The sequence below is a fragment of the Larus michahellis genome, chromosome 7 (assembly GCF_964199755.1).
Source record: "Larus michahellis chromosome 7, bLarMic1.1, whole genome shotgun sequence".
Classification (NCBI taxonomy): domain Eukaryota; kingdom Metazoa; phylum Chordata; class Aves; order Charadriiformes; family Laridae; genus Larus; species Larus michahellis.
In genome coordinates, this window is record NC_133902.1 from 37,591,004 (window position 1) to 37,613,497 (window position 22,494).

General features: G+C 38.4%; 1 protein-coding gene across 2 annotated transcripts in view; it reads right to left on the reverse strand.

The window, feature by feature from the left end:
* Positions 1–22,494, reverse strand: part of TRAF3IP1 (TRAF3 interacting protein 1) — a 45,737-nt gene that overhangs the window by 14,547 nt on the left and 8,696 nt on the right. For both annotated transcript variants that reach the window (XM_074596011.1, XM_074596012.1), the window contains exons 6-13: positions 21,770–21,847; positions 14,638–14,713; positions 9,136–9,234; positions 3,391–3,481; positions 2,558–2,641; positions 1,697–1,814; positions 1,521–1,557; positions 610–686 (exon numbers count right to left, since the gene is read on the reverse strand). In XM_074596011.1, coding sequence (XP_074452112.1) covers positions 610–686; positions 1,521–1,557; positions 1,697–1,814; positions 2,558–2,641; positions 3,391–3,481; positions 9,136–9,234; positions 14,638–14,713; positions 21,770–21,847 — 660 coding nt within the window. The remainder of the gene's footprint in view (positions 1–609; positions 687–1,520; positions 1,558–1,696; positions 1,815–2,557; positions 2,642–3,390; positions 3,482–9,135; positions 9,235–14,637; positions 14,714–21,769; positions 21,848–22,494) is intronic.

Below are 22,494 nucleotides of genomic sequence, written 5' to 3' on the forward strand. Positions count from 1 at the left end.
CCAGTTGTCACAGGAAGACACTGAAATCAGGAGGCTTCAAACCTTTTGCTTTTGGTCTGTGGTCACTGCTAGACCCTTTCTAGACCCTTTATAAGCTGTGAAAACAAAACAAAACAAACCACCAAAAAACCAAACCAACAACAAAAACCCCAGCAAAAACAAAAACCATTTTGCCTTTCACAGCTACTGATGGTGGATAAACTCAAATCAAATCACTTCATAGACTCAGACCTGAATGCTGGGGTATACTAGGACATTAGTATGGAAACATTTGGTGATACGAAAATACATTCTATGGTTAACGGCACCAGAGATCCCATTTTTTTAGACAATGATAATGATTGCTGAGCAATAGGATACTGCTCTTCAAATACCGGGAAGACAGCTAAGTTTTAAAGAATAAAAGTACAGCTTTAGGGAAGAAAGAGAGAGCACTACGCAGAGAAGGTAACAATATCTGACAGAGATATTGATGGAGAGAAAAAGCAGCGTAACACATCAAGGAGAAAGTCTTGATCATAAATGGAAAAAACACATTTAAGGCAGAGAAAAAGATCGCGATTACAATATTAAATATTCACAGTTCTTTGAAGTTCATTACCATCTTACCCTCTCTGTCGTCTTTGATGATTTCTGTGATGCCTCATAATCTTTCTTTGTTTCTAGGATTTTTTTTACAAGCCCACCTGTTGAAAAATCAGTATATTTCTCAGCGTTGGTTGGAGTTGGCACTAAAATGTTGTTTTAAACATTCAGACAAAACCAACTGCTTATTTTTTTTTAATGTAACAATTTTTAGAGCAACATGAACAGCATTCTATTATGTATTTTAATTACTGAGATACAAAGTATTTGTTATTCGACCTATTTTCTCCAGTGTCCTCTAAATCAAACTGTATCATCAGCGGCATTTACTGAATGACTCTTGGTACAGAACCAGATCCCTGAGCTGTATTAACACAAAGGCTTTTCCTTTGCACCCCTCTTTTGGAAGAATTCAAGGATTTCACATGACAGCTATAGATAGAAATATACATATATTTGTTTGCAAGGAATTTTTGGATGCAGATAAATATATCTGCCTGAATCACATCCAGTGGAACCATAATGGAAGCCCCTGAATCAGAGATCTGAGGTCAGGAGTAAGCACAGATGTTGTTAAGAACTGGTCCGTCAATTTTTCTAAAAGCTTTTCTATCACTTGCCTTGAACAGCCAATACCATCTTATATCTCAGAGCTGACAAGCAGTACCTGACATTCTAAGAAACCTTAATTTATGACATTTATGCAGAATTCTAAAACCTGCTGACTTAACATCAGTTGCAAATCCAGCTTCTCAACTAAACCAGACTGCATTTGATAAATAATTTCTGGTTTTCTTGCAAAGGTTGCAAGCTCCTACCGTCAGGAGGTATTCTGCTGCTTTATTCAGCATTTTAAGTGTTCAGCATTTGGTTTAAACTCATGGGTTTATTTTATATAAATATATATATATAAAAACATGTAAAAGCAAACATACCATGCTTTTCATCCTCAAGCAGCTCCACTTCTGGCTCCTATATATGCAGGAAGAGAACTTTAGTTGCAATAAGTTGGTACTGCTACAACATACAACTATTCAAAAACATTCAGCTAGAAGCTACTTAAACAAGTAAGTTACAAACAAAGTGCGTAAGATTTGTAAAATTAACAGACCGCTTCCATCTCTGGCATTTCTGGCAGTGGTAGTGCTGCCTCCACCACAAACTGGTCATCATCATCAGAATTCTGCTGGTCTACGATCACATTTGAGACTGCTTTACCACCACCGCTCCTGAGACAGACACAACAAAATGAAAACTTATTAAGATCTGTCCAAACCTACTGAGATCTGAGAAGCAAGAGCCGTTCCCTCCCTTCCTCTCTCCCACAAAATAAAACAGCAGCAACTAAGAGCACATCAAATTCTCACTTCCATTCACAGCTCAACTCTGAAAACAGATATCCTTCTCTTGTAAAAGGATGTTTATTTTCCTTCTAAACACACTGCTTTAGTGAGCAGCACTTACCAGAGATCACCTGTAAACCATTTTGGCCATAGTTACAAATGGCTGTTCCATGCTTTTTTTGAGCATGGGACATTTACTGCATGTTTCACAGATACATTCTAGTGGTAGTTTAGGTTAATGTTCTAGGGTTATCTATTTCAGAGTTCTCAAAGGCAGAAAAAAAAAAAATCGTATTTTTTTAACTTCCAGATGGTACTACCAACCATAACTTTTAGATAACGCCTGGACGCGTTCCTGTGCAACCTGCTCTGGGTGACCCTGCTTTGGCAGGGGGTTGGACTAGACAATCTCCAGAGGTCCCTTCCAACCCCTGCCATTCTGTGATTCTGTGTGTGATTTGCAGAAACAATAAAACAAATAAAGCAGGCTTGAATTTTCCAGTCTAAATCAACGAGCAGTGAGGTGACCCATGCTAAAGCTGTCGAGCAGCAGGTGAGGCACAGAATATCAGAGAATACTGTGGCACGAGCGTTAGAAACATCTGCTCTGCATCTCCCACATTCTTTACCTTTCCTGAAGTAAGACCTCTGCGCTTTCCTGACGTTTTACTCGGGGTGGTGCTGGTCTTGCACTGCTAGGACGGGGAATACGCCTGCAATAACAAAGAGGCTTTTTCATTTATACTGTAAAAGGAAGCCTCACATGTTCCCCAAAGGAACAGACATGTAAATACACATAAGCTAAGTAAATCAGCCGATGCATAAAGACATCAAAAACATCCCCAGTATACAATTCAATATCACACTACTTGCTATCCTCACAGGATTCTAGAAAAAAAATCTAGAAAACGTTTCCTAAAATAAAAAATTATGATTCTGTGTAGAAACCTCATGATTTGTTTCACTAAAAAATAACCCGTGTATAGCACAGTTATTTACTGCTAACAACAAATTTAGCATTAACAGTACACACTGCAATGTAAACAGGAAAAAATAATTTTCACAGGTGATACAATTACATAATCCTTCACTGGGCAAAGAAAAAGTAAATTGGACTTTTTAAAGGCAAGTTCATCTTATCCGTTACATCACACTTATGAAAGTCATGTATGTAATGCAATGTTCTTCTCATTAGACTCGCCACACGTCCCTCATATTTTAATAACATTACATCGAAGGCTTTTATGGATTAAGAAAATAAGTCCAAAACACTTCACAATGTTCAAGTTTTCTTTATAGAAGGAAATGAAAGTGAATAAAGGGAACCATACGTGGGATAACATTTATTATTTGGTACCACTAGCAGAAACATACTGTTCCAAGTTTCCTTGCTGTTTTCAAATGGACTGTATTACCTCCAAACATATCATAGTTTGATTCAGAGTAAAGGACAGGAACAAACCTTTGGACGGGCTGAGGTGGAAGATCATTAGGTACTTCACCATTTTCAGATACTGCAGGCTTTTCAGGAGCCACATTCTCTGCTTCTCCTTCTATTAAATGAAACAAACATACATGTTTTGGCTCAGCTGGCAAGGCAAATCTAACTTTTCTTACAACAGTATTTTGAATCTTATCAGCACTACACTTGAATGCGTGCTCATGAAATACGTCACATGACAAACATTTTAAATTAGAAATAAAATTCTATAAGCTTACATAAAAGTTAAGTGTCTTGTGAACTTCCAGTTTTTAAACATCTCAGAGCATTCACAATTCAAAAGGGACACTGGAAAAACATTTAAACTTTTATTTTTAATTTGTTTCTTAATATTGTGAAATTCCCTCATCTGTGCAAATGACATCATCTCACTCAATTCTTCCACAGTTGGATGGTAATATTTGCAATATTTCAAGTTGCTCATTAGACAAAATCGTAAGAGGAAAAAAACATATTAAAAATGCTATATTCTCTATGCTGGAGTTTTTTTAAAGCTTTCTTTTGTTTACCTTAACTTATTATTTTCCTCTATTGATATTCTTAGTTGTCCAAGATTTGAGCAGGGGGTTGGACTGGCTTACCTCCATCTGTCTGTCCCTTTCAACAGCAAGGATTCTATGATTCGAGGATGAGGCTTCTTCTCTAATCCCACCACAGTTGACCCCATTTGCAATTTAAATCAGACAGAACCAGTTTAACCGCTCCCTCCCAGTTGATAGGTTTCCCACTGAGTTACTCTGCCCAGTCCAGTGCAGTTAACACCATGAACCCCCACCTGCCAAGCTCAGGTGAGACCATTATCTATAATTGCAGAGAACAAGATGAATGATATCTTTGTCTTGACAATCTAACTGCGCATCATTCACCACTTTCTGCTTTAGCGTTTCTACGAATAATTTTGGTAGGTAAAAAGCATTTGATGTTCTTGGATTCCATCTAGAAAGCTTGCTCAGATGAATAATCTATCGGTAAGTATTTCTTCCATATAACGCCACACACGGAAAGGACTCGTCTAACACTATTGTCCACTTCAGTGTCCCTCTGCTCTGAAATCATTTCAAGAAAAAGGCTGAGGCAGTTGGGTTTTTACCAGCGTAATCTTAGGCAAAGCAATGCAAGCGTCTCTCCTGGCATCTATTGCATACCACTTTCCTAAAGCGTTTGTGCATATTCTCTGAACAGCCATCTCACGGGTAGGACCTTCTCTTTTAAAACTAACTAACAGAACATATACTACATTTTGAAGGAAAAAAAAAAATGTTTATACAGTGTATTAATTCTACATATGATCTACTGGAAAACATAAGGAAGATACAAGAGAACAAGTCTTTTGAGGAGCGGCTGAAGGAACTGGTGTTCTTCAGCCTGGAGAAAAGGAGGCTGGGGGGAGACCTTCTCACTCTCTACAACTGCCTGACAGGAGGGTGTAGCGAGGTGGGTGTCAGTCTCCTTTCCCAAGTAATGAGTGATAGGACTAGAGGAAACGGCCACAAGTTGCACCAGGGGAGGTTTAGACTGGATATTAGGAAAGATTTTACACTGACAGGGTTATTAAGCATTGGAACAGGCTGCCCAGGGAAGTGGTTGAGGCACCACCCCTGGAGGTATTTAAAAGATGTGTAGATGTGGCACTTGGGGACATGGTTTAGTGGCGGACTTGGCAGTGTTAGGTTTACGGTTGGACTCGATGATCTACATCCTGACCTGCATCACACTGACATAACAGCTGCTCGTGAGATAGAAAGGCCGCAGTAGCAAGGAGTCCTGCAAGCATTCATTTACTCTGTGTGAAATGTGAGCATCTCTAAAATCTCACTTCCCTGGTTCATCCCAGCCCCACGGCACCAGCGGAGCCAGGACAGCGACAGCATCACAGAACAGCACTGTGACACTTGCACAGAACAAATTAAGAGGTGATTCAGGAACCTCACATATATTAGATTTCCAGGAGATTTCCAGATTCACTGTCTGTTACTGGCCCAATTATCCAGTTCTTTGAGGAAACGTTTTGTGGATCACTTTCACTTTTAAAGTGAACAGAAGCCACAAACACAACAAGTAATACAAGGAAGGAAATAATGTCATGTACTGTCATTAAGAAAATGGGAAATATATGTTTTATTAATCTCATTGTTGCAATAACTATCTGTAATATATTGCAAAAAGTTCCCCACAGGTTCTGCTTATTTTCAAGTTAGAACCCATAAAGTGCTCATAAACTATTACTTGTTTTGTTTTTTTTTAAACACTTAACCCAAGCATAAAGCATTTTCATAGGTAGCTTTTTGGTATTTTAAATAGAAACTACTTGAATAAGGTCTACTCAAACCATTCAAACATAACTAAATTATGCTTTGTTACAGTTTAAAAATTCTTTAATACATAGCATAAAAGGGGAAAAAAAAGGCACTAAACTAGAGAAGTGCTTTATTTATTAAAAAGCATTGTTTTTTCTATTAGAGCTTTTATAACTATCATTGGTATGTTCAGTGCTGGTCTTTTGTCACTATAACATTCCTGAGTTGCTGGCAAATTCACCTGGAAATAATAAATAAGTTGATTTTTCAGAGAAGTTCTATAAAATCTTTAATAATAATATGACCGGGTTAAGATATGAAGCAGACAACAAGAACTATAGCTAGCTTATTACTTGGGAACTACTGCTGGGCCTGGGAGAACAGGGACAAACCCATTAGGAAGCATTTTCAACAAACTCACACTTCCATGCTAAAGACATTGATGTTCTGGTCACCAAGATGAACACGCTCATCAGAAATGAAACATTTTTTAAAAGTCAAAAGACATTGCAAGATTAAAATGTTTGTCTTGATAGAATATCTGAGTAGACACTCTTGAAAGCTAAATGAGATGTGTAAAAGGTACAACAGATTTGAGACATGCAGTCTACTTTGAACTACTAAAGCACAGGGACTGCTCACCCCTCAAAGTAAGTTTACACAATCCACAAATATAAAAATAAAAGGCCAAGAGGAAATTCAGAAGCAGTACATAGAAAGTAAAAACTACTTTTTGAGTAGTTCCAAGTACCCCCCTAAACCCTGGAAAACCTTGTGGAAGAACCATCTTCATCTCCTCTCTGACTCAGCTACTCCAAAGGTAGGTTTGAAGTTGTGGAATAACAGCGACTGTGATTTTCAAACAGTTTCAACATCCAGTTTCCATTTAATTCCACTAGAGTTAGCTTAAGAATAAATCTTAATGTGCAATTAACCAACCAAATGGTATCATGGACCAGCTACACAAGCAAACAAGACAGTGCCTAAGCATTTAGGATGTCAGGTAATGGTAGGACTAGAGGGAATGGATTAAAACTAGAGATGGGTTGATTCAGACTGGATGTTAGGAAGAAGTTCTTCACCATGAGGGTGGTGAGACACTGGAACAGGTTGCCCAGAGAGGTGGTGGAAGCCCCATCCCTGGAAGTTTTTAAGGCCAGGCTGGACGGGGCTCTGAGCAACCTGATCTAGTGGGAGATGTCCCTGCCCATGGCAGGAGGGTTGGAACTAGGTGATCTTTAAGGTCCCTTCCAACCCGAACCATCCTATGATTCTATGATCTTGCAAATGCAATTTCTAGGAAGCTTCAAAGGGCACTGGCAAACTAAGTGGTTTCCTAAACCCTCCCTCTACTGTAAACTGGCACTACCACCAAATAAGCACTCCTGCCTTCACCCTCCCATTCCCTTGCATTAGCACATGCATTCAGACACCGCCTAAAGAACTGGATCAGCACAACTCCGTTTAAGACACTGCCCTCCCAGCCCCTCTGCCAAGACTGTAGAAAGGACGTTCGTATTTTACGTATAACACCAGTTCTCTGCGGATGGGTGGCAGGTGGCTACAATGGTTCAACTGAATGACCGACACCACCTTAAGGTTACTTTGAGATAAAGTTTAGAAAGGAGCCTGGCATTACTCCTCTCAGAGAAGTGTACCTCAATGTAATTACCGAAACCGTGAGAAGATAAACCGCACCAGTAAACCCCCAATAAAGCTCATTTTAGAATTTCACAAGGTTCGGAAAAATCTTACTTAACTACCAGCTTCTGAAAAAGTCTCACGCATGCCTACACTTTATAGAGTGACCATGAAATCTAACTCCCCTCTTGCCACAGTGGGTGCATTTACATGCACATGTCTTAAGAAAGTAGAACCTAAGTAACTTCAGGGGTGTATGAGCAAATAGCTGAGGCGGGCCAAAACACCCTTTTGCCAGAAAGCTTTAAACATATCCTTCTTATTTAAGAGGCTGCTATGAACTAGCCAGTGAGGATCCTGAAGGAGAACACAAAGGGAGAATAATTGATATGCTGACAAATCCTCACTTATAAAGAAAAGAAACCAAAACACAATGGAAAGGTTAAGAGCCTCGGTGCTCAGAAACAGAATATAAGGCTGTAGTAGAATGCAGAAATAATACTCCAAAAGATCCAGGAAAATAAGTTTATTTCAGTCAGTTAACATTGGTGGGTTTTTTAACCCAATAAATGATTCTTCCTTTGGAAACTTTCATAACTTTCATTTGCAGCTAAAGACACAAGAACACAGCAAGAAGGGACATGTGATCACTGATTTACAATTATGCCAAATAGCATCCAACTTTGCTATCTCAATGACTGTTCTAATTGACTGTCACAATTGATTTTACATTTCAAGTGTGAAAGCTATTAAATGTGTGAATGACAATTTATGGGAACTTACAGAAAATTAAGGTTCACTAACGCACTACTATGTTACACTATCTTATTGAGTAAATTTGAAAACAAAGAACAGTCAATACAACATTTGGTTTTTATACCAGCTGAGAGTCCAATCTAAATCAATAATGAACCTGAGGGTACTCCTCTTTCATACCTTCAAATTAGAAATAGAGGAATAGAAAGTTATATTCCGTAACAGATACATTCCAATAGACAAGACAGCTCCAAAAGATTAAAAGGACTTAGCACGGAAGCTCTCCCAGTTGTGCAAGGTCACACAAATGTCTTGGCCAACCACCTACATTTCATTAGGCTGACACAGCTATGAGGCCCTAAAGGCCACAGGTGGACTGGGAAACAGCCTTTGACCTCCCACATACATGGCATCAGCTCTCCTAACTGGGTCAGGCATCTGGATCTGGAGAAAACAAAAATGCAGCTTTTTGCTTAAATCTCAGTTCTTCCTCCTACATTTTGCTTCTACAGCTCCACGTATACTGTAGCTGGATACAAATACCTCATTAACAACATATATCTTGGGAGCTATATACGAACAAAAAAAAAATAGAGAAATAAGAATGCAGAAATGGAATTTTCCTCTAAAATCCTGTAAAAGGCAAACACTAAGTAAAACTCCCAAATACTTGTACAAAAAGGCAACGTGCGATGATTCAGTTCTTGCATAGAAAAGTCACCAAGGGACTCAGGCGCAGCAGTCTTGCATTTTCCTTGGGACATTGTAAGCACTGGCCTCGTTGAAAACTTGCAAAAGAGTAAGGAAGGAGAGAATATAAAGTAACTGTTTATCAGGGAACGTACATTTTTCAAACCAGGACATTAATCACAAGATGTGATTAAAACACAAGGCAGCAGCTGGATTAAGTGTAAATCGCCCTCCTTAAATCATTTAGCTGTGTGGATTCGAGTTCGATCCCGAAGCACTCAAGTTAGACTTTCCAAGGCAGTCAAATTTTTATTCTCCCTACCTTTCTGTTTTACTGCAAGTCCTGGTTCAGCCTTCTCTTGCAGTTTAGCAACATTGTCCTCCGAAATCCTATCTGCCATGCTCTTTGTTTCCACGGTTCCTGTAACAAAACAGTTTATAGTCAAATGAAACCAAAGATACAAGAAAGATTTAAAATAAAAAGCCATGCTAACTACCTGTTACACTTACCAATTCTTTAAGGGCTATCCTAGTTTAATAAACCGTGTAACCAGTGTGTAAAAAAACGAGTGTAAATAAATAACATTCAAAGTTCACAAAGACTTTTTACATTACTGCTGATTGGACTTGTTATGTTACTGCAAACTAATGCCAGCTTCTTCAATTCAGAAACGATTTACAGATATTACTTATTAGCCTGATAGCTGGTGAAACAATACAAATTTACCTAATAAAGTCTAAGTAATTAATAAAATACACGGTATTGTTTGTATACTACTTAGAATGCATAAGGCACTTCAGTTTGTTTCAAAGGCTTTAGCTTTAAACACGTTTCATACTAAAGCCACTAAGAAATTTCAAGCGAGAAAAGCTGATTTCTGGTAGCTGAACTCCAAAATTTGCTGGTAATGCCACAGAAGAACGTAGTCCACAAATGGTGCTCACTTTTGATCCTACCTAAAACAGTTTTATTTTTTTTAAAAAATGAAAGACCATTTAATCTACCAATTATCTTAAATTAATTCCCCCAGTTACAATAGGACAACGTTGACATAAGCGAAGTAACACACAGTGGGAGAAAGCTGAAATATTCAGGTATATATCTGATTTCTAAATTATCAGCCCAGGGAGAAGAGGCATTCAAGGCGGAGGGATGCAAAGAAGAAACAATTCAGCATCATTTGTAAATCATGCCTGAAAATATACCTGTGCATTGAACACACATGGTCAAGAAAAGTTAAACTACTCATACAGTTTGCCAAGATATGTACGGAAAGGGTAGAATATTTAGTTTTAATCTTGCCATTAAAAATATATAGATACATACATACACACACACCCCTTCACTTGGAGTGATATGCTTAGTTCTCACACTCCTCAAAATGCAGCAGAACAAATTCAGAAATAGGCAAGATTACAGATGCAGAAAAATCACATGTATTTAAAACAGAGGTACCCAAAGCGCTGCCCAGGAACTGAACACAGAACTTCCAACTCTCCTTATCCGCAAACAGGTAACTGTAATGCAAAGGTAAAGAACAGATCCATTCACAGGGTCCCCCTCCACAGCCAGGACACTTCAGGTAACATTTTCTCTACCAGAACAAGTCAGCAAACAGTTCTGAGCACACAGGAAAAGATTTACTAGATAGAGCCCTGCCTAATGCCTGGGTTGAAACATCCAACACTTCCAAAGCAGGCCATGAAAGTACTGCATGCAGCATAAAGCTGAACCTTTCAGGACATACAGATCAAGAGCGGAGGATCTACTCTTCCACCCATGCCACAGAAAGCACACACAAGATATATAGTTCATTGCAGTAGAAATACTGAGTTCTACTGGTTTAGGAGATTAACACGCAGCAGAGAAAGGTCAACCAGCACGTTCATTTACCTGTGCTGGTTAAGGCCAGGATGAGTTGTCATTTAATAAAACTGAAACAAGCAACATTCACCACCAACCTTTACAGCAGTGCTTCAAGTTACCCATAAGGTCTAAGAGCTTAGCAGAAAAGCCAAACCAACAGTGGAATGTGAAGCACTTTACTTCTTTTTCATTTAGAAACTAATTCAGTGCCTGAAAGGAAACCTATTAAGATCTCAATTAAGAGCAACCGCAAGTTAAGAAAAAAAAATTATGTTCAATGTATCAATCAACTTTTAAATTATCAAAAATGATCTCTATTGCATGATACAAGTTTTGCTGCAAGGCATGTTGCAACGATAAAAGCAGTCATTGCCTGAGTAGCAATAAACATAACATTAACTATATTAAAAAACCTAAAAAAAACCCAAAACATTTGTTCGAATACTATTAGGAATTTGTTTGTAATAAAGATGAGAAAATGTTGGTCTAAATAGTTTTAATTACTAGGATAGCAAATATACCTGTTTTTGCTTAACTAATCCTCCATTCACCACTTCCGTTTTATTGATTTAAAGTTTAGTCATGACACTAACCCTTATGTGTTCTCCTGTTGCATATTTATTTATCTCCAGTTAATATTAGAAAATATAGAAAGCTCTGATCATCATCACCAGTAACTACAGAGAGCGGTGTGCAACAGGCATCGGCGCAGCTCCAGAAGGTTTTTACTACCTTCTGGATAAATTACTGAAGCACCTCTGAGCCTTACTCACCTATTCCAGCTCTGCTGTATTAGAACAAAAGGAGGGCTAATGCCCCAAAGTATTTATCACTTAGCTAAACTGAAATTTGAGTGCGCTGGCCTGTTGCATCATAAAAAGAGGAGTATTTTAAAATATTTACCTAAAAGCCAAAACACAGGATAAGTGGTTAACCATATTTAATTTATCAGAAAAACTGGATCTTGGTTTTAAAGAAGGGATGATCCTATAAAATGGGGCGTGTCTGGTCACTGTAGTTTAGTGCCAGTTCAGGCTATAAAGCAAATTTCAAATCTTGGGAAATAAAAACAGTTATAGGATCAGCTAAGGATGACTGAGTAGTAAAATAAGACTACGTTTAATTGAATCCAGATGGTATTTTTCAGCTGCAAAATTATTAAAATCTCACAGCACATAAGTACATCAGATGTGACGCAAAATTTTCAATTTTCAAGCACCAACTGGAATTAAGCTCCTAAGTCAACAGACATTCATACCCAAAGTGCTAGATCTTTTCCAAGGTATTTAAGGCGCCTAAACATGTTTTTACTTTTTTCCCCAAGTCCTTTTGAAAATATGGCTATTGATTGTTCTGAAAACACTACCCATGCTCTGATACAACTTCAATATTTTGCCTCCGACACATGGAAACCTACTAAAACAGAAACCCAAAGAAAACGTGGATGCTCAGGAAGACACACAGCAACACACACTCCCTTTACATAAATTAATAATAATAATGATATTGGCAGATTAAGTGCATGAAGATCTCCACACTTCATTAGTCTAAACAGTACCAGTCTTTAGGCAGGATTAGCTATTTTAACAGGTGTCAATTCACAGGTGTTACAGTATCCCCTGGACTGAGATGTTAAACTGATTTACGTACAGTGGCTTCTTCATTAGAAATAAAATATCAGCGCCCAGGGCACAAAACCATAGAAAGAAAACTCGAACAACAGCAGATAAGTAGGTCACTGAAATAAGAGTAGGGGGGAAAAGCCACTTAAATACAGACAGAAATCGCAATTAGACTAGTCATTATATGAGATCTGGTTTGCAGTCTATTTTATTCCTTACCTACGTGTTTCTCGAGGCTCTTTCTCTTAGCTTTCTTATACAAAGGGCTAGCAGTACCAAGTTTAGATCCCTTTCTTCCTGATGTGAAAGTATTAAATACTTGGGATATTCTGAAGAGGATCTAGTTTCCAATTACTATGCAAATGTAATATTTAATATAATTACTATAAAAGCTGGTGACATAATCAATTGCAATGAAGCATCTTAAAACATAAAATAAAATTATTTACTTATTTACAAAACTGTCTATTACTCAGTTAAAACTATCTCAAGACTAAAATCTTCACTTAAATCTTGTCCAAAGAGACAATGAGAAGTGACCAATGCAGGTGCGAGGCAGATGAGGAGAGATGTTAATTGATGATTGTACCATTTGTTACATAGCTCCAGTCAACAAAGACTCAGAAGTGGTTATCACCCAAAGGCTGGTAAAACGGCCTGTAATCAATACAACTACCGTTTACATCAATCCACTAACGGGCAAGCACAGATACCACAGATCTATTACCACAGGTGACAGTCTTGACAGACTTAGCACTGAAGCAAGGAAAAGACGTCCACAGAACTACCTCCTCGCCTGCTGTCAAGACCAGCACAGCCAGGATTCAGTCCAGAGTCCTGGCTCTGCACATCCATCAGGGGCGGTTTCACACCACTACCAGGGGCGACTCCTGGCTGGCACAAAGAGATGGGACTTTTACAGCTTCTCATTTCCTGCTGATAATTCACCTGTAACAAATAAATACCCGTCCTTCCTTCCCCAGCACTCTCAGCAGAAAAGCAGTGGGGCTTGGTTCCTTACACCTGGTTGAGCTACTGTGGAAGATGATGTGGGATGGGATTCAGTACTGACGGCACCCAAATCACCTTCCCTGTTCCAACTCAAATCACAAGGTCCTAGCCTGACACCAGTCCAGGCGCAATACATTTGACCACATCTGTAATGACAGATGTTGGAGAAAGTCAAAGATCTACAAAAACGTGCCATTGTTTCAGTACTCAAGAAGAATCTTCTCTAATCATCAAATGGGCTGCAAGCCAGAAGTGTTGCTTAACACCTTATCTTCATCTGTTCTCCAGCTTACACCTGGAGTCTTTTAAGCGCCACAAGCTACGGAAATCACTCAGAAAGGTTTGGCTTCACCCAACCATCTTTTCACTGAAGAAACCCCAGGAAGTATGAGTGAGATGTGGATGGTTTAGTGTACTGCTTATCAAACAAATACCCAGGGAAATTCCTTTTTGTGCTCACCAGTACTCAGTAAATCTCAGGGAATATGCCTTTTTGTTCTGTTGGTTGGGGTTTTTTCTACATATATGATCTTTTCATTTATAAACCCAAAATTTCTAAAGACCAAACACTAAGACTTCAGATCCTTGAGAAATGACTGAAAAAAAAATCAGAAAATAAGTGAAGTTTGGATTCCCTAGCGCCAAATTTCAGAAGAGCACTCTTCCCAAATATTAATAAGTGATAAAGTTACAAATTCAGGGTTCGCGGCTGTATGATTTATCCCTACAGGAAAGCACATCTTGCCTTGCAAATGTCTTTCATCTTACTAAAACAACCTTAAACAACATATCTTAAGCCTTACTAAAACAAAAATACTGTGCTGAATACTGCTGTGCTGTAAACATTTAACAAACCTTTACATGTGACTTTATGTAAAGGTAACATGCAATAATTTTATCTACTCAGGCATACTGTCCACTAATCCTCAGCAACAGAAAAAAAAAGAAGCCAAAGCTTTGCAAGGCATATTTTTCTAAACTTGCTAGATTATTAAGCAAAGAAACAGTTCTTATGAAACTAATAAAAAAATAAATAGTTATAGATGACCTAAAAAAGCCCATTCAGAGAGAACACAATAAATATCAAGAGCAGGCTGAATTTCTATCTACAATTGTGCATGAGGAACATGAGCCAACTGAACTGTGCATCACTTTCTATGTATCAAATCCATGCAGAAAAATTGCCTATTCAATTCATAAATGCAGACTGGGAGTATAAAACAAGCACTGAAAATAATAAACACAGACATTTAAGTATTTATGCTATTCCTATTAAATAACCCTCCAGTATATTTAATAGAAATAATATCCTCCCTCTAGTTACCTTCTCCTCCGGGTCTGGCGCGTTGCCTTGATCCTTTTGTTGAAGGCTGCCTTGATATTCCTGCAGGACTTTCACTCTTTGAAAAAGAAAAAAAAAAAGCCCACAAATTTATATAATTTTGTATAAAAATTATGGGGTTTTTATATAAAATTTGCTTACCTATATTGCTTTTTTATCTATGTGTATTATACTTGAAAAATATTCACTTATAAAACTGACCCACACATACAAAGTTAAGAATATGTCAACTCTATTTTCCTCAGAGCCCACAGGTATTTTTCCTGGATACGTGCTAGCGATTTTCTTTTAAATGAACATATATGATTAGATTTCATTATTAAAAAGACAACTCCCAAACATGAAGTAAGAGTATCCAAGGCAGAGCAATATTGTGGAACCTGTAGAGCACCTGTGATGCCACTATTGGTCTTATGATACAGTGCTTAGATATCAATGAGCTTCCAAAAATGAGCTTCTATATGTTTCATCCACATCAAATACACAGTTTCTCTTTAACCTTCTGGTAAGTCTTTTAAATTTCATTCCCAAATAGAAGGAAAGACAGAAAAACTGTGAGACTAGACTTGCATAGTCCTTTACTCAAATGGCAACTTCCCTGGACAAAGACCCTGAACAAACTAAGGTCCTGCCAGAAAGTCCAGCAAACAAGCAATGGATGATCTGAAGGCACCACTGGTATGGGAAGGATGATAAGAGTTCAAAAGTGGAAAAGATCAAACTGGAAGAAAATTCACAACACTTCTAAGAACTCTGACCTTAGTCAGAAAGTGATTCAGAGAAGCCAGGAAATGAAAGCAGGCAAGTATCCATGAGAATTACTTTGTTTTCTCTGGATATAGCTTGCACTGCCTGAAGTCAAGAACACCTGACTGACAATACTTTCTTCAAAGGCACTAAAGTTACATGTTTCAATGGTCGTACCTCCTTGGAAAGAAGCAAGTGAAATCAGCAGGTCCACTTGGCTGAGGTTGGGAAAAAGACGTGCATAAGCAGCAGCCTCTCGTCGGATGAGATCAACATCGGTCCCAGGAGACAAGGCCAGGGGGACTGAGAGGTCCCCTGGGTGCAAAGGGAGACCTGAGCCTATGCACAGAAAGCACTAGAGAGGCTGAAGGCAGCTACAGCACTTGCATGGTGTAAAGGAGGACTCATGCCAGCCCAACAAACCTCCGGAGTGTGAGTGGGAAGGAAGCAGTCCATCTCACACCAATCTTGGCTGGCAGAAAGGGCAGACTTGGTAGTAGCGGACTTCGTAGCATGAGGTTAATGGTTGCACTCAGTGATCTTTAGGGATTTTCCAATCTAAATGATTCTATGACTTCTGCCTACGTGTAGACCAGAGAACAGAGCCAGCAATGGGACCTGGCCCACAGTGCCCAAACGCAGGGCGTCCCGATTCTTACAGGACTGTACATACTAATAAACCAGGAGCTTCCAACAAGACAAACATGCTTCTAATAACTTTCTGGTCCTTTCATCTAACTCCCTGATTTTATTAGCAACGTTTGTTGCTAAACAGGAAGTAGCCACCTCTGAACACAACTAATGAAGTACAGGTGATTTATAGAATACCATTTTATGTTTCTGTGTTCTCTATCCCTACAATATATCTCTGCATTTCGTTCAAAATCCTGAAATATGTTTAGTACCTCACAGGATTTCCTCCTGAACTGCTTTTTTAAGTTTGTGTGAATTAACAGTACATGCAGTTTGTATCCAAGATTTATTGCTGATAATGACCATATTGGTAACATAAATGAGAATTACAAATTCTTCCATTTCTATGCAAATGTTAACATTATAGGTTCCAATAATCTGTAAGAGAAAATTGTCAAATTCCACAATGTAAATCATTCATTTTCCATAATATCTTGCATATAGGACAATGGACCATACATGTCATAATGCAAAAAGAACATTACAAGATGTTTAAAAATACAGGGTACTGGTGAGTATTTTTACTCAAACTACTTTAGGTGACCATGCAAGAGAAACATCCCACCTCCACGAGCTTATTACAATCACTGGCCCCAGAGACACTGCTACGTGAAGGAGGGGGATGAAAGTGCCATGTCAGGAACACGGTGAGAAGTTTGCTTTGAAGGCAAATGTTGCTTTTTTTTTTTTATATGCTGTAAAATGCATATAAATTCTGTTGAGCACAAGCTCAACAGAAGTTCGTGACAAAGGGGAAATGCTTCTTAATAACAGACAATCACAGTATGCAACTGTGATAAACTGAGAAGTTGACCTGTTTGGAGGTGCTTTACAGGAAAGTGAGCCGTCTATGCAAAAGTCACCTTCAACAGTTAGTTTAGGTGCTTTAGAAACTACATCTCCTTCACCTCCATGATTGTAATCTAACATCCATGCTCAGAATTTCAGGTATTCAATCAGCCAAAAGACCTACATCCTGCGCTTCACAAAAATCTAGCCAAATGGACAGTACACTTTCCTGCTTCGACATAAAGCAGTTTTCACCTGCACTGTCTTCACTGGATTATTACACTTATTATTTGACCCACAACCACAGCTACCAATATTTTTGTTTTACTCTTTAGAAAATGCTGGCCTGTTATAAAGAAAAACAGACAGAAGTCCAAAATGCATGGCTAATATTGAAGTGATTAATCTTAATCTTATTTCATCGTAATTACTACCATCTTTCACAACCACAACACTATGCAAGGAGCAACAGTAAAGCTCGCATACCGTCAGAGTCTGGCTCTGTGGGCCTACAGGCCACATCTGGTACACTCAAACTTCAACAGCTCTTTGGGTGATGTAATTATTAGCACAGGTGGGGAAGAAGTTGAGAATAGGTGCTGAGGCTTCTGGAGGAGTGGATTCAGTCATTTATTTATGTCAGGTAGTGACTACAAACACCAATTAACATTTTTGTTGAGCCACATGTGCACACTGGCAACAGGTGCAAAGTAAAAGCTAAAATTTAATCACTATGGTAGCATACAAAAACATAAATCCCACAATATTTATGATTTGAGTCTTTCCAAAGGGAGATAAAATAGGTCATTCTTCTTCTTACAAATTCAGAATCTACAAGGCTTTGAAAAGCAGTCACTGGAGCCATTAAAAAGAAATCGTACACTTCATCTCGCACCATCCTGGAAAAAACATATTAAAGTGGAATCCTAGATGGATGCATGCACACTTCCCTGTTTTGAGAAATTACGTTTTTATTTGGAGAGGATAAAGCAGCCTGCTGTAAACTGTCCAGTCTCCTGCTTTGTCCTCATTATTAACCTTTAAATAGGTTGACTTTCACTTTAAGACATAACAAAAGAATGATTTGTAATGTTTCAGCAGGTCAAGAAGAGGAACATGCTTTGAAAAGACATCCTGCCAAGCTTAATTCCTCCCCTTTCCGTGCAACAACTAACCTCTGTATTCATGAAAGGATGCCACGAAGAGCTTCTATCAGTGACTTTTATATTGCTCTCACAATGAATTCTGTACATGCTTACAAACACCTCCTCTAGCCATGGCCACTCCATGCATCAACAGTCAAAGGCAGAAAAACTCATCCACCTAAGCAAGGGAAGGGGACGACACATTACATTGATTGGCCACTGGGATTTTCCCCTTCTAATTCATCAGATCCACTGATAGTTCGCTAATAATAAACAAGAATTAAGTCTGTGGATAGGAATCTAATTCAATTAACCCTCCACAATATTTTTCTTCTAATCAGATCCACAGTGCCAGGAGGTATATTTTCATGTATACTGTAAAAAATGTGTGCGTGTATAAGTTTATATAAATAAAACTACATATATAAATGCAACTGCATATATTTTTTTTTTTATTTTGTGCAACAGACTGTTCCTTAACAAATAAACACAGCTCACTTCTAATGCTTTTACTGAAAGCTATGTATCCTTCAAAGGCTTTCTTTGCTCTTTCCCTCAAACTGTCTCTATTTCCAGTATTTATTCCTAAAACGGCAATCATTACTAACAGGTAGAATTTATTGGTGTGCAACAGCACCAAGGAAAGATCTCTACTTGCTAAGGTCAATTTGACTGCTGTTGTGATAAAACTTTTTAGGAAAATATGGATCAATTATCTTTTCCTAAAGTGAAGGCTTGCAAGATGGTGTTCTATTTGTGTTAGCATCTGCTAATTAAAACGTTTCAAACACAAAAAGAACTATTAGAAAAATCCCACTTTTTAAAATGTAAGTTTTAATGATGGATTTCTATTATATGAGCCAGTTATGAATAACTGACACCAAAAAGAAAGGGTCATTCACAGCACTGGAACAAAAATAGTTGAGCCACGTCCAGCAGATTTCCATGGAATGATTCTCTCTACTGCTTCTAGGGAGTTATGTCTTTTTTCTATTCAGTAGTTGTTCCATTATATAGTTGAGATGAGTCCCAACAGAAATCAAAGTTCATTAGATATGACTTAGAGGCTGATTCAAGTGACCAGTTCCAGAGCAATACAGTTTGTAGGGCAAAAATAAAAGTCATTATAGAGTGGCCAAAAGTGACAGGATATTACAAAAAGTTTTAGCCAAGAGTTTCAGCAGACATCTGTAAAATGGAAGAGACTTTTCCAATGTGTTTGGCCTTAGGGGTAAAATGGCATACCTGTTCTGCAGCTGCTTTTATATAAACAGCACCATACGCTCAGAAGCTCTATGACCTGAATAACCTCTTGTCAAAAGACAAGGTTGTCTTTATTATTTAGAAGGTCAATCAGTCATGCTATGAAGCATCCATTTTAAACAAGACTTTTACCTGAGGTGGACTGAGAGCTAATAGAATACAACTCAACTCGCTCTGATCACAAACAGTGTAGTATGCGACAGCTAGCCTTGACAGCAAGCAGTCTTCTCCTGATTACCATGTGTAAGCCAAATGTCTCCTCTTAATTCCTACTTGTACTCGCTTTCCTTTAGTTCCAGAAAATTATAGATACCCATGTGATGACGATTACATACTGGATAACGTATAGAGTTTCTTTAGTAGCAGAAAAATAAACTTTAGAAAAAAAAGTCAACCTGTTGAAATTTAAGTAGCATTTTAAAACTAGCCTCTGATAATTGTCAGTAAGAAAAATTGACTTCTATGAATACAGGTAGAATCTTATTTAGACTCCTAATCTCATAGGAGCAAAGCTAGGAACTAAACTTTAAGTCATAGCTTTGCTGTACATGCAGAGCACGAAACAAAAAAAAAAAAACAAAACCAAAAACCAAATTAGTTTGTTCTCTAATGTAAATGCAGCATAGAAGCCAAACAGCCTGAATATTCCACAGAGATATCAAATAAAGTTCCCATTACCCCAGTGCTTTTTCCCCCCACTGTTTCCATGTCCTTATGCTGCCAAGCAGCGTGTCTGAAGAAAGGGCCTAATTCAAATACAGAAGAAACATGATGACAAATAACTCATTACGATGTGAAGCCACGTAAGAGCAGGGTTGGAAAGAAAGAGAAGCTGTAGCTAGGAACATGAGGATAAAGAGAGCAGGACTAGGAGCCAGGGTAAGTGAGCACAACAAGAACAAACCAGAAGTAAGAAGAGGATAATCCTCAGGGCAGAAAGGTGACACATCAGGTACTGGCATATCAGCCACTGCTTGAGAGGGGCTGCTTCAAATTGTTTCGCTTGTACTATATTTACAAAAAGCTAAAGACAGATCCTGAAGATTTATTAATTATGCAGCAGAGACTACAAACTATGATTCAATACTCTTCATGTGCATAAAGACATAAATTGTTTTCCTTTTTCTTTTTTTAATACACTTGTTTCACTGCCACGTGACTTAAATGGAGATTTAGTAGTTTAAATCAGGGTAAATCCCTGGAAATAAAGGCATTACCCTGCTGTGAAACTACTGTGAGGACAAGAAGATCAGACCCAGTCCATTAGACGCACTTTCCAATTATTTCATGCTGGAATTTCCTCTAAATCCCTTTGCGCAGCTATCCTGCTCTAAAAATTCATTGGGAACATTTTCATTTCATTTCTCTCTTCCACAGCCTTAAGAAGATGACCATTTGTCATGCACTGGTCTAAAGCATGTGTTTTCATCACCTAAAACTTAAGTACCATCTACTGTTACGCAAGCAAGTAGACGAAAAGCATGTCATCTAGATTTAAGGTAATAAGCCCACATGCCTTGGAATCCCTCCCAAAAGCACTTAAGACGGGAAATGAAACTTTACTGCCCTAGTGTATTATTGTGGTGCCCAACAGCACTACGAGAGTTTGGGATGAGGCTCAGAATTTCCATTAGAGACCCAGTTTGCAGGAAGTTTAACTTGGCCATGAACACTTGCTTCAGGCTAAAAACTATTTTATAAGCTCTCCCTCCAAGTGCCAATAATTTAAAAAGTTTACTTGGATTTCAGTCAATGAACGGCTATAAATTTGTCATCTCATGCAGAAGACAGGATGATGTCAGTGGCCCATAGACTCTCAGAGACTCCTGTTAGACTTGGGATCCTGCCTATTTTTTCCTAGTCTGAGCTGCTTTAGGTTAATTTATTGAAGTCTCACTCTTTAAACATTTAGCCATATGGCTCCATAATTCCCCAGATTGCCTCAGGTCATCAGGAAGCAGCAGATGGAGACACAATGGTATCACAAGCAACAGCTACTGTTCAGAGGCAATCAGTGAGTTGCTATTCTGCCCTACCATCATCCAGCTGCAAAACACAGGCCCAGACACAACATTGGACTGATTTTCTTTCCAAAACAGTAACTTACATTGAAGTACCCCCCAAAAAAAAGCAGCAGCTTTCCAGGAAAGATTCAGAGGAATAAACAGAAAACTTTGAACAAATAAATATTTTTCTTGACGTACCCAACACATCAATACACAGAAATAAACCTGGAAAATTAAATAAACTGAGTAGACCTTCTTTTGTCCAAGCTCAGAGAAATTAAAAAAAAAAAAATTACAAAAAAAACCCCAAAAACCAAAAAGCCAAACAGCCAGACAAGCATCTCTTTTACAGCCCTAAAACTTGTCATCTGCCTACCTTTCAATCCTGCATTCTTTTCATGCAGGCTCACAAATCATTCTAAAATGCAACGCTTTCAATATTCACGTCCCCAGATTGTCTATGCTACTAACCTCATTATCCGGCTGGCACTTGCTGTCTTTAGTTGGCCTCTGCATTTTCCTAAGTGTGGATTCCTCAGAATCTGCAGACTGAAAAGAAATTAATTGCTTTAGATTTAGTGTGCTGAGAAGCGAGCTACTTACCTGAATAACGTGAAAGGGGAAATTAGCATAGAGTAGAACTGAACATATTACAACGGTATTCTTATCCATCTACCTGCCCTCTTCACCTTGCCTCCCTGGCACAGGAGACTAACCAAGTAAAATCTACAGTTAAACGTTGTTCTCTCTGAGCGATACTAGGAAGGCAACAATTCTTAAGGCCAGCAGACAGGTACTGACAGAAGTGCCTTCTCACATCTAACAAAATTAAACTACTCCTTAACACAAGCACCTTTGACGTCCATTAATTCCAAATTTCTACCACGAACCAGCACGCAACAGAAAACAAGAACAGGAAATATTTAGAGGAGGAAGAGAGAAGATTAAAAGAACAGCAAAATGAAAGGCAGTGAAGAGATGGCTATTAAGGCAGTTTAGGCCTTTAGTCTGAGAAGGCCTGCAGTATGGGGAAACAGTGGATGTGTTCATTCGCAAAGATGCAAATAGGGCACCATTGCAAGAGGGAAATGATTTCATCTAGATAGCTTTCCCAACAGTTCTTTCAGGGAAAAAAAAAAAAAAAAAAAAAGAAAAAAGATAATCATGCAGAGTTCAGAAAAGAAAGCACTTATTAC